Raw genomic sequence first — 16647 nt, 5'->3', positions numbered from 1 at the left:
TCACTCAGCCTTATAACCTGTATCTCTCACTCTCTGCTCTTTGAATTGAGAAAGCTCCTCGGATGAGGAGCGAAACGTCTTCTGTTACAAATAAAGTCCAGTTGTTTTTGTATTGAACGCTTTTTGAATTCATCATGTCCTGGATGACTGAGAATCTTCACCAGCATATAACTGTAACTGTAACTGTTGAGCGCATCTGAATATAAGCCGCACCCACTAACTTTCAAAAGAAAAAAAAATCGTACATATATAGGCAGAACTTATCTATAAGCCGCATGTGTCCACATTGTGACATGAGATATTTACACAGAATTATTATTTTTTTTACTTTTAATTAAATATGTACTGATAACATACACAAAAGTTTTTTTTTTCTGAACGGTGCATATAACATGGCTTGTTAATTTTTTTAAAAAAATACAGTAGCTTAGCAGGAGAAGTCATTGAACACTATCTTCATCTTCCTCCTGTCTTCTTCAGTGTCATAAATGAACAGCCTCAGAATAACTTCATCACACACGTCCTCAGTCTCTTTTTCGTTGTCACTCTCAATGTCACTTTCGTCTCGAGGCAAATTCACACTTGAGCTTGTGCTGTCCACTTCATCACGCAGTGGTCCAGCCTCTCAGAACCCGATGGTGATAGTGTTTTTTTTTTTTTTAAACTGCTCCTCTGTCAGGATCCACCGGCAGACTTGAGAAAATGTTGCTCTTCGCATGTGGTCAGTTTTGGTAAACGATTTGTCGCCGCTGGTCATCCAAGCCTCCCACTGAGCTTGGATTGCCACTTTAAATGCACTATTCACATTGATGCTGAGCGGCTGTAAATACTTTGTTGTGCCGCCAGGGATCACAGCTGGAATTGAGTTTGTCCTCTTGATGGCTGCTTTCACCGAATCCAGTGTTTCCCCTACCCTGTCAACAGAACCAAGTGCTCTGTCTACTGAAATGTCCTCCCACTTCCTCCCACACCCATCGACAACTGCATGCACTGAGGTAGCGCTAAGCTAGCGGCGTGCAATACAGACGCGCTAGCTAAAAAGCTACAGAGGTAGCGCTCCTTCTCTGTCACGCTGAGTGGGTGTGACAAGGCTAAATGTTTTGGCGGCATGAAGCTCGTTAGCTTAAAAAAAATCCATAAATTAGCTGCGGCATTTTATAAGCCGCAGTGTTCAAAGTGTGTGGAAAACGCAGCAGCTTATAGTCTGGAAATTACGGTAATTTGAGCTTAGTAGGATGTTTTGTAACTTATGGAGACCAAATGCAGTTCACTTTAAACCTAATTTAATATCTCGTTATTTCCTCCTCCTTTGTTATTCAGCTTACAAACAAAAGTCCTAGTCGTAGAAAATTTATACCATCTATAACTATTCACAGCTACACCGTAGGGGACATGCACAAACGAAAACAATACAATCAAATGACACAGGTTTCACTTTTACTCTGGTATTGAGTTTCACCTCGAGGAGGAAGTCAGAAGAATCGTGCACCAGCATCACCAACAAGCCAACCCTCACATAGTTGGCGCAGTAGGAGAAAGCGATGAGAAATAAGGTGGCGATATGATGAACCACCTGCTCCTTGAAATCCTAGAACATTGTGCACAGAAGACACACACACACACAAATAAATAACATCTTTAGAGCTGGAAAAGGAAACTAAAATAACATTTCTGGCAAAAAATGAACAAGAAGCCAATTTGGATGTTTTTGTGCAAACCTAAAACTTGATGCAGCAGCCAGAACTTCTTATTGACTTTTAATAACAAACACAAAAAGAAAATAAGTCAAAATATATTTAGGTACAACCTTTAGGCCTAAATAACCTGTAAAACTTAATTTTACTGCCAACTGTAATCAAGTGGGAATTTCAAATTTTATTGAGGGAAACAGAAGGACTTTTAACATCTTTAAATTATACATTCAATTATAAGTTCATTATTTATTTTTTTAATGAAAGATATTCACATCACTCCCTGGACTACTATTTATGTTTTATACCTAAAGTACTGACAGAACGGGGCAAAAATCCATTCAGTTTGCTGCTCCGTCGACCTGAAATTATCTTCAGTCTAGTCCTAAAATGAAGGAACTTGATTTGTTAAATGTCCATCCATCCATCCATTATCTTTTACCCACTTATTCCATTTTGGGTCACGGGGGTCGCTGGTGCCCATGTCCAGCAATCACTGTGCGAGGGGCGGGGTACACCCTGGACGGGTCGCAAGTCCATCACAGGGCCACATAGAGACAAACGAGACAAACAACCATTCACTCTCTCACTCACACCTAGGGACAATTTAGAGTTACCAATCAGCCTAACATGCATGTTTTTGGTCTGTGGGAGGAAACCGGAGTACCCGGAGAAAACCCATGCATGCACGGAGAGAACATGCAAACTCCACCCAGAAAGGCCCCTGGACCGGGGTTTGAACCAAGGACCTGCTCGCTGAGAGGCAGCAGCTCTACCAGTTGCGCCACAGTGCTGCCATTTGTTAAATGTATAAAAGTATTTTAAAAGATTTTGAGAAATAGACATCAGGTTGTGTCTGATACGGTCAGATATTTGTGGTCATGCACAGATGCACCTTAGTTTAAGAAAGATTTAACAGGTAATTGTTTTTAAATGCTACCTGTTGTTATTGTTAAAGTATGTTTTATACAACTTTGTGTTTTGTTGCCAGTTGTGGCTGGGACATTCTTGTAAATAAGATTTTTAATCTCAATGAGTTTCTCTTGGTGAAACAAAGTAAACAATTTAATATAGTTTAGTCTAAATTTTACTACAAATAAAAAAAAACAACATCCTGCAACAATCAGATTTGAAATAAGACCAAACACTAAAATGTGCAAAGGTTTGTTGCCACACAAGATAATTCAGCACACAAACTGAAAAATGTAATAAAAATGAAAAAAATAAAAAGTATATGATGTATATCCAACAAAGTTCAGTCAGGTCATCTAAACAGTTTCATTTTGTTGAGACATTTCATTCTTCATCCAAAGGACTTCATCAGTCCAAGGAGCCACAAACAAACTGTGTCCCACAAGAAACACATTCACAGTGGACCAACCAGTTTGCTGGTGATGAAATGGTTTCTGGGGCCCGCCCTCTCCCCTGCCGACTCCTCTCAGGCAGCTATTGCCAAAGTGGTTCAACACACCAACATTGGATATTTACCTGGATTATTGAGCATGAACTTTGATGTTTGAACCACTTTGGCTATGGCTGCCTCAGAGGAGTTGACGGGGGAGAGGGTGGGCTCCAGAAACCATCTAATCACCAGCAAAACTGGTTGGCCCACTATGTGAGTGTGCTGTTTGTGACTCCTTGGATTGATGAAGTCCTTTGGATGAAGAATGAAACGTCTCAACACAAAGATAAACCATCCAGATGACCTGACTGAACTTTGTTGGATTTTTTTACCTGGATTATTGATACGATGTACTTTGTACACGTTTTTGTTTTTATATACTATAGTGGTGGGGGTGAAGACTAGTCAGCTTACACTCACCTTTCGTTTGACATCCACAGAAACACTCAGAAGCAGGGACAGATAGAAACCCATCTCCAGCATGTAGTACCAGTAATGAGCATCTGTCACGGGCTGCAGAATGACAGGAAGTGAGTGACAATGAGAAAACATTTACAATCTGGAGGTTTTTATCCGTGCCGTCAGAAGAGGTCACACTGCACCAACAGAAGTCAACAATGATGAACAAACCATTTGTGAAGCAGCTAAAAACAATCGAGGCAAAAAAGATGTTTAACTACGACTGTTCAGTTAGGTCTGTCATGATAAACAATAAATCAATTAATCGCGTGATAAATGAAAATTATCGACCTCATTTTCATTTATCGGCTTTATCATTTCTTCGTGTCTCTCTCTTTCTACTGAAGACACTGGATGACAAAAGGCTCAACTCCTCTGTTCTTCACTGACCCCTCCCTTTCTCTTTTATCTTTAAAATCCATTTTAACTGTCCAAAAAACACCTTTTTGGATTGTTAGTAGCTAAGCTGAGAAGCTAAGCTACGAGCTAAGCTAACAGGCCAACCCCAGGAAAAAAATCTCCATCTTTTCCAAGCTCCAAAATTCACGGTTGAAACCCGTGCCTTCGTGTAAAAAGTTCTTTTTCTCTGCAAAAAGAAGCTGAGAACTTGTTTACTGAATTTTATTAAAAGCTTTGTGTGACAAATGCTTTGCTAAAGAGCTCAAACCACACTGAGCGTCCACCATTTTGAGAACCAAAAAAAGAAAGAGTCAGCCCATGTCATGTCAAGGGGCCTCCCTCCCATTTTTCTTAGAGACACACTGCTCGCTCCCTCACTATCCATCCTTTGGGTGGTCAAAAAAGGCACTACACACAAAAATTAACCAACATTTCTTCTTAAATTTGACAATAATTAATAATTATTGTATTATTGACAATAATTAATAATTACTGTCAAATTTCAAACAATATTATCGTTTATCGCAATAATTTCTGAGACAATTAATCGCCCCGCAAAATTTGTTATTGTGACAGGCTTATGTTCAGTAATAAAGTTAATATTGACGTTAATCTTCTTGCAAGAGAAAGTTCTGCAGAAAGGTGTTAGAGGTGTAACAAGATGGTTTCCAAAGTTGAGGTCATGAAACATCAAATGGGAGCCCTTCGACAATTTCTAGACATCAACTTCCATCTGAAAATGACTGTTTCGGTCATTTCATTCCTCATATTTGGCACAAAAAATAAAACAGAAGTCCTAAACTAATAATGTCTCACGCTGCAAAAATACCTAAGTTGTGGTGTACTATCTCCACCAACAATAACAAAAAGACTTGCAGATCATTGAACATTCAACGCAAGCAGCTCACAATGGTAGGAAGTGGACGGAGACTTTTATTTCATTTCTTTATCGCCAGAAACATTTCAGAAAGGAAACGCAGCCAGGAGCTGTGAGGCCTGCAGAAACTGCAATCAGTCACTCTGCAGATGCAGACAGCTGTGGCCTAACCCCATAAAACAAGGTGTTTCCTGAAAGGAATGGCGACATTCAGGCATGCTGAACCGTCATTGAAACAGAACAGATATCAATGTTCAAACTCAGGGTGCAAGACGAACACCAGACGTACTAAAGCTGCATTCCTGTGAAAGAATTTAGATAAAAGCTCGCAGGAGGAAGAGGCTGTGCTGCAACTCCTCCTTCACCCACTAAAGATTTGATTTTGTTCAATGCGTTTCATTTACACACCACAAATATTAGTGTTTGAGCTACAAAGACTAGATTTATTAACATAAGTTCTTCTTATGTCTCATAAAAGATTTAATTAATTTTGATAGAAATGTTGTTAATCCCAAATATTCATGCACACAAATGAAACTTTTTAAATATTTCTTCTGCAACATGAATAGTTTGTTCCCATTAATTCATTCATTAAATAGAACAGCATGTAAATTAAAAAAGACCCAAGGTTTATTTCTTTCCAATACATTTTAAGGCATGTTATTGCACATTTGTCAGTCTAAAACAACTGATTTGTAGTACGTTTATTTTCTGTTTTGATTTCTTTGAAACAACTTCTGTGTTTCATTAGAGCAGAAAGCTTATTTATTTATTTATTTTTGTTTGAATTGCAGACAGGTTCATTTATAAATTGGTGTCTCAAATTTGCAACGTTGCAAAACTTGAACAGGATTTTCTTGTATTTATTTTATAGAATCAAACATGAGTTTTAAGCGTTGCATTAGTAATAATAAAAACTCAACATAGTCTTACACTTAAAAAGTACATAAGTATTGTTGTCTTTCTTACCGTAGCATATTTAGCTTTAGGCTATGTGCAGAAGTTTATTGAAGGCTCCCATTAGTACAGTGGTATCCACAAAACAATTTCCCCAAAATTCATCAAGTCTAGGCATCATTATAATAATCTAGAAGAGATTTTTAGAGCTTTAGTCAACTGATTTTTTTTTTTTTTCAGATATAAAGTGAGGTTCATATAAGCTTATACTTCTAAATACAACTTCACCCATAATAAGTGCTGGTTACTGTATCCATGTCACTTTATTCATATAATTTACTTTTAAACTTTACATACACCATCAGTAAGTACATTTTTGTGTTTAAGTTGCTGAATAAGAAGTTTTTCATTGGCAAACTACAAAATTAGAGCTTTATGTTTAAACCCAGAGTGGAGGTGTGGAGAAAAATATTGTTATGAATGTAATTTAAATCACGCCACATTCTGCTTACCTGTTTGGGATAACCCCTCCAGCACTCTCTGTGATCCCAGAACCATGAAGTCTGAAATATTCAGGACACATTCGTTTGGTTATACACAAAACAGTTAGAATATTATCCAAATATCACATCGTATGAAAAACATCCTTTATGCATACACTGGTATATGAAACAAACCTCACACAGTACAATACACTTATCACCATCCCTTTAATGTTCTTATACATTATATCAATGTAAATCAGTGAAAGTACACGTTTATTGTTAAAAAAAGACAAAAAATACACACTTACATTAATTAGTGAGCTGAGTCCTGCTGCAAATGCTATTAGGTAGAACACAAACCTCCAGCTGCACAGACAAAAACAAACACCATTATCTGTTAGATGTGCAATAATCAGTTAAATTCATTAAATAAAACAAACTAATGAAAGGATTACGGTAGACCCTCGCTACTTCACGGTTCGTTTATCGTGGACTCGCTCTATCGTGGTTTTTCAAAATAAGATCGGACATGACACACAATTGGCTGACTGATGGAAGAGCCGCACGATCGGCATGGAATTTTTATTTAAAATAAATTATTTAAAATAATTTAGCGCCTGCTGCACATTTGTGCAGCCAATACTGCAGGATAAACTTCCTGCTGCAGCTGATCAGCTGTTCTCCTGCAGAGCAGAGAAGTGGGCGTGGCCAAGAATGCTCGCGGGTGGCAAAGAGCAGACGAGGCAGAGAGCTGAAATCATGACATGCTGTGCTCATTTAGAGTGTTTAGAGTTTAGAAACTTAGTTTAGAATATTGCAAGAGTGTGGGAAGAGTTTAAAACACCTCAATATATACAGTATATAGCCTAAATATATAAATACTAAAATAAACTACTACTTACTACTTGTACTACTATTCCTATTTCGCAGTTTTTCACTTATCACGAGGCTTCAGGGTACGGATCCCTGGCGATAAACGAGGGACTATTGTATTAAAAATAACAAACTGGCCAATAAACCGAAGTCTAATTTGGACAACTCAGTAAAGTACAGATCTTTAGTTAGCCAGTTAATGTAAGTGTGCATGTATACATTTGTTTTTGTTTTGCATTTTCAGAAAAAAAAAAAGAAGGAAAAACTCACGATGCCTCGCTGAACTTTTTTGTGTTGCTGGGTCGGTCCTGGTTCCTTCTGTGCCGGAACCAGGTCTGGATCTTCCTTTGGGAGAGACCGCACTGCTTCACCAAGCTCACCACTTGAGTCTGAACAAACAAAAGCAAATAAACACAAAGTCTGCAATCAAATCTGCTGCTCTTTGATTTGACTGATAGTAGTGTTTCTGCCGTTAGAGCTAAACTGAACCAGGTTTGTAGCTGAACTGCCGCCATGGAGCGCTCCTACAGACATACACATGTTCAGTTTAAACTTTATGTGCTGCAGACGAGTCAGTAACAGAGAACCCTCAGTGTGATGGTGTCTGCACCCTGATACTTTACACAGGCTTCCACTACAGATGAGAGGTTCTTGTTGGCAGGAACTTGATTACAAGGGTAAAAGTACAACATTCTTAGTTAAAGCATAAAGAGTAACACGTACATCTCTTTGATTTAGCTACATTGTTTATGCCTTATTAAAGGGCAAAATGTCCCATCATACCGAGTGCTTCCTTGTGACTGCCGTTCTAAAACTGTAACTCCATTTTCCATTTTCATCTTTGTTGGTTTTGTTATGGGTTGGGTTTCATGACAGAGCTCAAAAGAAACCAGCTGCTTGTTCCACAGAAGAGAAAAAGAAGTCACGGCACACAGTCAGGCCAAAGTGAGTGAATATGTGAATGGACATGCCGACAATAAATGCTCACTGAGCAATAAAAGTTTCTTTAGATTTGTCAAGTCTTGTCCTCCTGACAGATGTATATCTGTGCTGTCTGCTGCAGTGCCAAATGAAACTAGTAAACAGGTGGAGAAAGTCCAGTTTAACCTGGATCCTACTGCATGTCTGCACCTGCTGGCTGATAGAGATAAAAAATTTACCATGCACAAAGGGACATTTTACACCCAATCAATTATTCATCTGCTTCTCCTAATGTAGGGAGTAAATAACCGCAGGGGTAGACTCCTCAAATGAAACGATGAAAAGACTAAATAAACAGAAAGTATCCTGATTCATGCTCAATAATCCAGGTAGAAAAATCTAACAAAGTTAAGTCAGGTCCTCTGGATGGATTCAAAAAAATTAAAATTAATCAGAAAATATTTAACTGTTAAAATCTTAGGACATTTTTTTGAAAACTGATGAACATCTTTATATTTAGTTCAGAAACTCAAACTGAACAACTACTGCATGACGACTAATCTGTAAGCAGGTCACAGATCAGAAGACAAACGTAAGATTAAAAAAAAAAATCTCAAAACAAATTGACATTTTGTTTTTTTTCCAACCTAATCGAACAGGTTTTGAAGAATTGTGAAAATCTCTACTGCCTGTGTATTAATCTTTTTTTTGCAACATAAACAAAGAACAAATTGTACATCCATTTTCTGCAGCTGCGTTTGCAAATCTATGCAAACTCTCACATGCTTGCAAAACAGGATGATAAGTCTTTTCTTCCCTCCAGAGTTTCAGAAACAGGTTCAACAAGTGACAGCTTCTCTGTGGGAAGTCTAACGCTGGCGTCATCAACAACGTCTGTGTTGGGTCCTAACAGAATCAAACTTGTTTTATCAGACTGTTTTATTTCCTTCATTTGTCACTAAAATATGTTTGGACTGAGAATATTCAGTCCCATTTGAGTGCAATAACATATCTATAAAAAACATGTTAAATCTCAAATAAACCCGAGCCTTAGAAAAACTGAACACATTTATGTAACCTCTCATTTAATATAAAAACTTGTAATCAGTATTCTATAAACGCTTTTCAATTAATTTGCATTTATTAATTTTTTTCCGATTGTAGAAATACTTTGTAACATTTTTAATAATTTACAATCATGTGTACTGCTGCTCATGTAAATCTATTAGGAAGCTTTCTCTGTAATTTATTAAATATTAGTGTCCAGATGGATAAAACTTCTGTTAGCTGATGAGAACATGTGATGATATGGAGGAAGATGTATGTGATGTTATATGTGGGACTGAAAACTTTTATAGGAGGAGAAGAAGGGGATGTTGCAGATACACAGATACTAAACTCAGATCAGAGATGTAATCAGAGATTTTTAATCCCAGATACAGTATAATTTATTTATTAACCTTCATTTAACCAGGCAAATCTCACTGAGATCACAGAGCTCTTTTGCAAAGGAGGCCTGGGCCTGAAGGCAGCCTAACATGCATGTTTTTGGTCTGTGGGAGGAAACCAAAGAAAACCCATGCAAGCACAAGAAGAACATGCAAACTCCACACAGAAAGACCTCAGGTCCAACCGGGGATTGAACCCAGGACCTTCTTGCTGTGAGGCAACAGTGCTAACCACCGAGCCGTCATGCTGCCATAATATCCTCCGTTTTGTTCCAGATGTTCACGTTTTCGTGCAGTGCAAGTCTTGTACTTTGGAAAGATAAAACACTGAATGGAAAAGAGGAAGAATACAAACTTGTGATGGTTGTCGACTGCTTTGTTTGTAGAAGGCCTCCAATTTTGGGACAGATGGGACTCGAATCCGTATCCGATCCTTCACACCTAAATATCTGCTTAAAGGAACTGCAACCCACCTTAAAGGACAGAAAATAGAATATAAATTAAATGAGCATTTTCAAAACCGTAACGTCCAACGTGCAATAAATATGTTACGATATAATTCAGGTAGGATTCATGTGAGATTAACCATTAGCAGCTGTCCAGCGTGCTGCTAATTCAATACAGCGCAGGCAGGGCATGGAAATAAAAGAGATCATGATGCATCTCCTGACAGCCCGTTGAGATGCACCTTTGGGTGTTTTGTGACATTTGGACAGATAGCTGTTGTCATTAGCTGATATGACATTAAGACACTTGATCTGTGTGTGTGTCATTAAGAAGAGTGACTGCACTACAGCAAAGAAGAAAAACAGTAAGAGGGTCAGCATGGGCAAGATGTTCTGATAAACGTGTGCACGTACATACAGTATAGTCACATCATGTGAGATAATCACATAATGGAACTGAGAAAAGAGCAAATGATCAGAGACGGTGAGAAGGTCAGTGCAGCTTTACACTGAGACCCACACAGAGTCTGGTTACACTTTACCACACACATGAACACACACACGCACATTTACATGCAGGAACAATAATAAAGAAAGCAGCTGCAGCCTAAGGTGACTGAATGAAGGTACGCCTCATCTCTTGTTACCTTGGGGCAATTTAAATCAATTCTAATGGAATGAGTGATCAGATCACTAATTGGTTCCTGTAATTGCCCTAATGTGTAATTATGTGATTTATTTTGGGTATGTATTTGTATTTAGGATTTGTTGTATGTTTTATGCTGCTGTCTTGGCCAGGTCATGTTTGGAAAAGAGGTTTTTAATCTCAACGAGTTATTTTCCTGGTTAAATAAAGGATACATACATCTACCTTCCAGCTGACTGACTTGTGTGTCGCAACAACCCAGAATACACAGATGCCCGTCAAACCCGAACCACGCACAGATGCATGCTGGTATTCAGCTTTTGTTATCGCCCTCTCATCCATGCCGGCCTCTAACACTGATAATGTTACTACTCTGCAAATAAATTACCTCAGGAGGGCTAAGACAATGACACAAAGCTCTCAGTGAGCAACAATAATATGGAAACAGGTGAGGGAAGGCGTGTAAAAACACGCCTGTAAGTTCACGTATCACGTATCTGCATTTGATCGCACAACAATCAAACTGGTTCTCAGAAGAAAAAAACAACAAATGAGATCCATGATGGTGACACACAACCTCCATATGAACATTCAAAACCGTTTAGATGTCGTTAGCTGATAATAAAGAAGTACCTGATAAAATATGTAAAACTGAATTTAAAAGACAATTTAACAAGACAATAATATTCCATTAGCTCTTGTAATAAAAATGCTGAAGTGCTTGTAAAGAGGAAAAGCCAGCTCCCATTAATAAAATATTCAACACGGTTTTTCAGTCTCAGTGTTTCTGGTGTTTTAAAGTCATATACTGAACACTAATGCACTATTTGTGCCACTGGAAACATGGTTAAAGCTTTTACAAGAAACCTCCAGATGCATCAGGAGTCTGTTATAACAAACACTGGTGGGATTTTACATCAGTAGATTTATCACCAGCAGTTTTCAGCTGTACTAAACCTGCACAAATACACTTTCAGCAAAATGTGTTTGTCTTGCTTTGGTCTTAAACAGCTACAAAAGGACCAAATTAATAATTACTTATTAGTGCCAAGCTCATACGCAACATAATAAATTAGAAAACTGAAAGACAGTACAGAGCTAAGAAATGTCAGCTCATAACGTCTTCTTTTTCACTGCATGTTAGACCTTCATGCACAAAATATCTATTAAGGAGAGGAGCTTTCATCCCCGAATGATACTGGTAGCCATCATGACTGCAGCAAAACAAACGTACAGCCCCCCCAAGAAAAGAAAAACTGTTGAGATTACAGTTGACTAAAACGAACAGTGTCAAAAAATGATTTTGGATTGGTTTGTAACTGTGATACTCGCACCTTTCAAATACATATCTGAGGACTATAAAGGCAAAAGCCAGTGGCAAGGCGTAGATGAGATCCCTAGGTAGAGGAAAGTGTCCCTCATCTTCCGTCATCTCTGTGTCCTGCCAGCCAATACCAGGAGGAAGCCAGTACTGTTCCTGCCACAGCCACTCGTTTAACAGGGCCTCCATCCTGAGGAGAGGAGAGGAGAACTGAAGTAAACAGTGTTTCATATACATGTGTTGGACTCCCAAACAGGCACGCCAAACTGAGTCATTGATCCTTTTCATAAGATTAATACAGTATTTTTTACTCCACTGATTCTGACTGCTATACTATTTGATTTCATAATTAATTACCAATCTATATTATGTAGAATAAGTGAAAAAGTGTCATCCTGCAAGCCCTCAAAACAAATGTACTCAGCGTAGAGGAACAAAGATGAATAAAATAGTTTCACATCAAGATGCTCTATTACTCCTACATGTTTCTATATTTGGACCTTCCTAGGCACACAGTAGTCTTTGTGGGTCAGAGTCAGAGCATCAATTATCTCATTCTTTCTTACAAAATCTGGGGAAAACGCAAACACACGATGAATTAAAACACTTTTTCATATTAGGCTCAATGACCGGTGTTGTGCCAAAAAGTGATGGTGTCGCAAACAGTGATCAGAGCCGCGGGAACGCGCGCAGCCTGTTCGAGCGTCCCTCTCGGTGACTCGCTGCTTCAGTTCTTGGAGCTAAACAATATTAAAAATACATTAAAAAATAATAATATTGTTATTGGTTAATTCCAAGAACTGAAACAGCGAGTCACCGAATGAAACACTCGAACATGCAGCGCGCGCTCCCGCGGCGGTTGATCCATTTTTGCCAGGCCATCACTTTTTGGCACGACACCGATTAGCGGTACAGCGCGAACAGATGCATGACAAACCGCGAAGGGACGTCTGAAGACACACTGCACCTCCAGCGACACAAACACACCGATTTAACGCCTCAACATGCAACTCGTTTTTATATTTTAACGATTCAATGTAAAAGTGTTAGCATAAAGATGTCCAGCCCCGCTCGCATCCCGCAGAGCATCGAGCCCAGCAGCTCTGTTAGCTTAAACATTTTTAAACACGAGTTTATGTCACAAAATACATTTATTGTAGTCATGTGGCTGGAAGATGCTGCGCCTACCTGTTCGAGCTCTTGTCTTGTGTTAAGGATGGAAAACAACCTGCGGTTAATCAGAGGAGAAAAAGGGGGAGGAGCTTGTTTTTACGCACCCTCCTGAGGCCGGAAGGAGGCGCGCGCTGTCATCATCGTCATCAACTCCAGATAGACACACTTTGTAACTACCAGCCTGGCACAAAGACGAGAATTGCTTGTTTTTAGTCAAACCCCATATAAAATGACCAAACATAACACATTGTGATTAATTTATTTTTACAATCCACGTGATCCAAGATGAACAACTGAAATAAGTCAGCCATATTTTGCCTTTTCTTATGTTTTAAAAAATAAATAATAACTTCAGTTAATGTTCAGGTAGATTTTATGTCTGACACTTATTTTCACTTGCATTTGCCTCTGTTTTTATGTACATCTGCTGTCTCGTTAGTTTAACCTCACACATAGGGGTAAAGATAAAAAAAAATCGGCTAAAGTCAAGTCAAATAATTTATAAACAACTTTTCAACTATTCACACCTTCAGATAAACTTTCCTGATCATGACCACTTTACACGTCACCACTTTGAAGCAAAGGTTAAAGGTGGTTTAAACATTTTGTACAATACTGTATGCTTAAAGATACATATTTCCTCATCATCTAGTAGCTGTGCAAAAGTATTTTTATAGTATTTGATCACCGCAGAACAAAATAGTTATATGTATTTTGCTTTCATTGAGACAGTGAATAGTTAGCTTTTAAAGTTTTCTTTGTGCTGAGAAATTCTTCCACCATTTAACCTGCTTACATCAAAAATATAATATATACCGTAGTAGTATTATTACTACTATGAGTGATTTTATATGTGGCATAAGCTTAAAGAAGTGATGAAAAAAAATGAGAATCCATCCATCCATTTTTTTACCCACTTAAAATACAACAATAAATAAATAAATAAATCCAAAGTGCAACAAAGGATAAAAACAAAAATGTCCCCAAATGTTGATTTCCTTGAATTGTATTAATGCCATGGTGAACTAAATGAGTAAAAAGCAAATAAATAAATAAAAATCAACATTTATTGTCTGTATGTGCTTAATAGAACAAATAAATTTTACTTAATTGTCCTGTACTCCTGGGCAAACTTGAAAATCAAAAAGCTTTTAGAGGAATGATGCATCCTGGAAATGACAGATCAGATGTGCAGGTACGTGCACGTGAAGGCACATTTCATACCAAATACTCTCAGTGTTTCTCACTGTGAAAGTAAACATCTTCAGGAATAAAAATCATCAAAGAAGCTGATGCACAGATGACATGTGCAAACTTTCCTTTTTTTAATAATAACAACATTTATAGTGGAAAATGTTACAGCCGACGTAAATGTGAAGTAGTGCTGCTCAAACACATACCTGCCGTTTCACGTGAGAAAAGTTTTCCCAGTGTTCTGCCTTTTCTCATACAGACATAACATTTTACAACTAGCCTGGCATCAGAACTATATGGTTGCTCAATTCCTACATGTAATAATTTAATAAATTATAGGCTCATGTCCTATAATCTTCAATCCCTTCAGAGAACAAGAGGTTATTCCATGCTTTCGGAGGCATCCACATGGAGACAAGGAGGTGTTTTTGTTACCTTATTTTTAATGTCTTTACTTTAAATGCCTTGCCTTGAGGAAAGATAACAGAAGGAAGTTCATTATAACTTTAGATTTGTGAGAAAACCTGTTTTTGTGCTCTCATGGAGTCACACTGAGTGCTTTAATCAACTGAAGCTATAGGTTTGACACATTTTAAATGAGCGATTCCTATGGCCAGTATTGTTAATATATAATAATTTAAAGCTGAGCATTAGATGAGAATCATACTGACACGTGACAGTTTATCAAGTAACAGAAAAGAGATCAAGATAATTTTTTTTTGTCTGCAGTCGTGCAAGAATTCGTAAGATAAATATAAGGAATCTTATAAGAATCACGTCAAAGATTTGTGCCATAGAAACTGTGATTAGATGAATCTGTGTTAATGGCTGATGGTGACAGACACTGTCCCTGATCTGGGCGTGTTTTCTAATCAGTATGTCCTCAGTCAGGCATGTTGCCTTTCTTAGAATTCACAGCAAATGTTTTTCTAATACTCACACCTGCTGAGCAACCCTTGTCCTGACGGCTCATACATCCAGAAACACCTGCAGACCTGTAGAAACAGGCAGTCGTTGCACATAGTGTGCACTGACTTTTCTTCTACACTCATGTGGACGAGTCTATGTTAGAGTTTCACAGCATTTATTTGATCGTGATGGCACAAACGCTTGCACACAATCTGAAGAGAAAAATAGGATTAACTGTAAGATCTGCAACATTTCAGTGCAGCAGAAACATATTAAGAAGGACTGGAGGGTGGCTGTAAAAAGGGAGGCGGGGAGGGTTGTATTTGCCAGTTTTCAAAATATAAATTATGTGGCAGCTCAGGGGTTGCACGTTCAGTTCGATTCAATTCAGTATATAGCACCAAGTCACAACAGAAGTCATCTCAGGGCACTGTACAGAAACATTCACATATTTTATAAATGCCAATTAGTAAAAGTTATCTAGCTAAGGAAGGAAGGAAGCCAGCAGACGTGTTGAGTCTTCATTTCGTCGCAGTCTCCCCACCTGCGCTAGCACAGCTACAGTGGAAAGGAAAAACTCCCTCATAATAGGAAGATACCCCCAGAAGATCCAGGCTCAGGACAAGCGGCCATCTGCTTCAACCGGCTGGGTTTGAGAGGAACAGGAAGGAGAAACAGACAAACAACGGCAGGTCCAGAATGCAGGCGAGCAGGTCCTCTCTAGGAGGAAAGATAAATAAAAATAAAAAAAACATGTTAAGACAGAAACAATTACAAATGCAAACTATTCATTTATATTCATTTGTAACTATTCATTTGATGAAATGAGGTCAATTTGTTCTCCAGTAGTCTAAGCCTATAGCAGCATAACTACGGGATAGCTCAGGAAACCCAAGCCGACCCCAACTATAGGATTTATCAAAAAGGAAATGAGCCTAGTTTTAAAACTGGACAATGTGTCAGCCTATACGGACAGAAACTGGAAGTTGTTTCCACAAGAGAGGAGCCTGATAACTGAGAGATCTTCCTCCCATTCTTCTTTTGGAAACTCTAGGAACCACAAGTAAACCTGCAGTCTGAGAGCAAAATGGTCTGTTAGGAAAATATGGAACAATGAGATCTGTAATATAAGATGGAGCTAGGTTGTTGAGAGTTTACCGATACCAAAGTTTTTCTACAAAAAGGAGCAGGGGACGGCGTTCCAAAAATACAAATATTAATAAATTTAAAAAACACTATAAAAATGTTTCCAAAAAGACTTAAATGGTGCAGAGATCCAATATGCGGCTGAGGCCTACCAGTGGGGAGACAGTTTAAAGCAAACAAATGACCATCTGAGACAACATACAAAAAAATGTAATAATGAATAAATACTGTAAAAAAAAAAAACATTCACAATGCGGTGCTGCGATGACTTGGTGATCAGTGCTGTAGTGTTGTAATCCTGTAATCACTGGTAATCACTTCATGTTGCTGCTGATCTGTTTCATGTTGCTGTGTACATTC

The 16647-nt window shown here is 38.2% G+C and overlaps 1 protein-coding gene across 1 annotated transcript in view; it reads right to left on the bottom strand.

Moving 5' to 3' along the window:
* LOC119407809 (ceramide synthase 2) overlaps nt 1–13124 on the bottom strand; it is a 16229-nt gene extending 3105 nt beyond the window's left edge. The window contains exons 1-8 of the mRNA XM_037674635.1: nt 13054–13124; nt 11879–12055; nt 9808–9925; nt 7354–7472; nt 6519–6576; nt 6238–6288; nt 3514–3606; nt 1460–1588 (exon numbers count right to left, since the gene is read on the bottom strand). Of these exons, the coding sequence (XP_037530563.1) occupies nt 1460–1588; nt 3514–3606; nt 6238–6288; nt 6519–6576; nt 7354–7472; nt 9808–9925; nt 11879–12054 (744 nt within the window). The 5' untranslated portion in view covers nt 12055; nt 13054–13124. The remainder of the gene's footprint in view (nt 1–1459; nt 1589–3513; nt 3607–6237; nt 6289–6518; nt 6577–7353; nt 7473–9807; nt 9926–11878; nt 12056–13053) is intronic.
* Between the last annotated feature and the right edge of the window lie 3523 nt (nt 13125–16647).

Source organism: Nematolebias whitei, chromosome 3, assembly GCF_014905685.2.
Source record: "Nematolebias whitei isolate Nwh7 chromosome 3, NemWhi1, whole genome shotgun sequence".
Taxonomy (NCBI): domain Eukaryota; kingdom Metazoa; phylum Chordata; class Actinopteri; order Cyprinodontiformes; family Rivulidae; genus Nematolebias; species Nematolebias whitei.
This window is presented reverse-complemented; position numbering and strand designations above follow the sequence as displayed.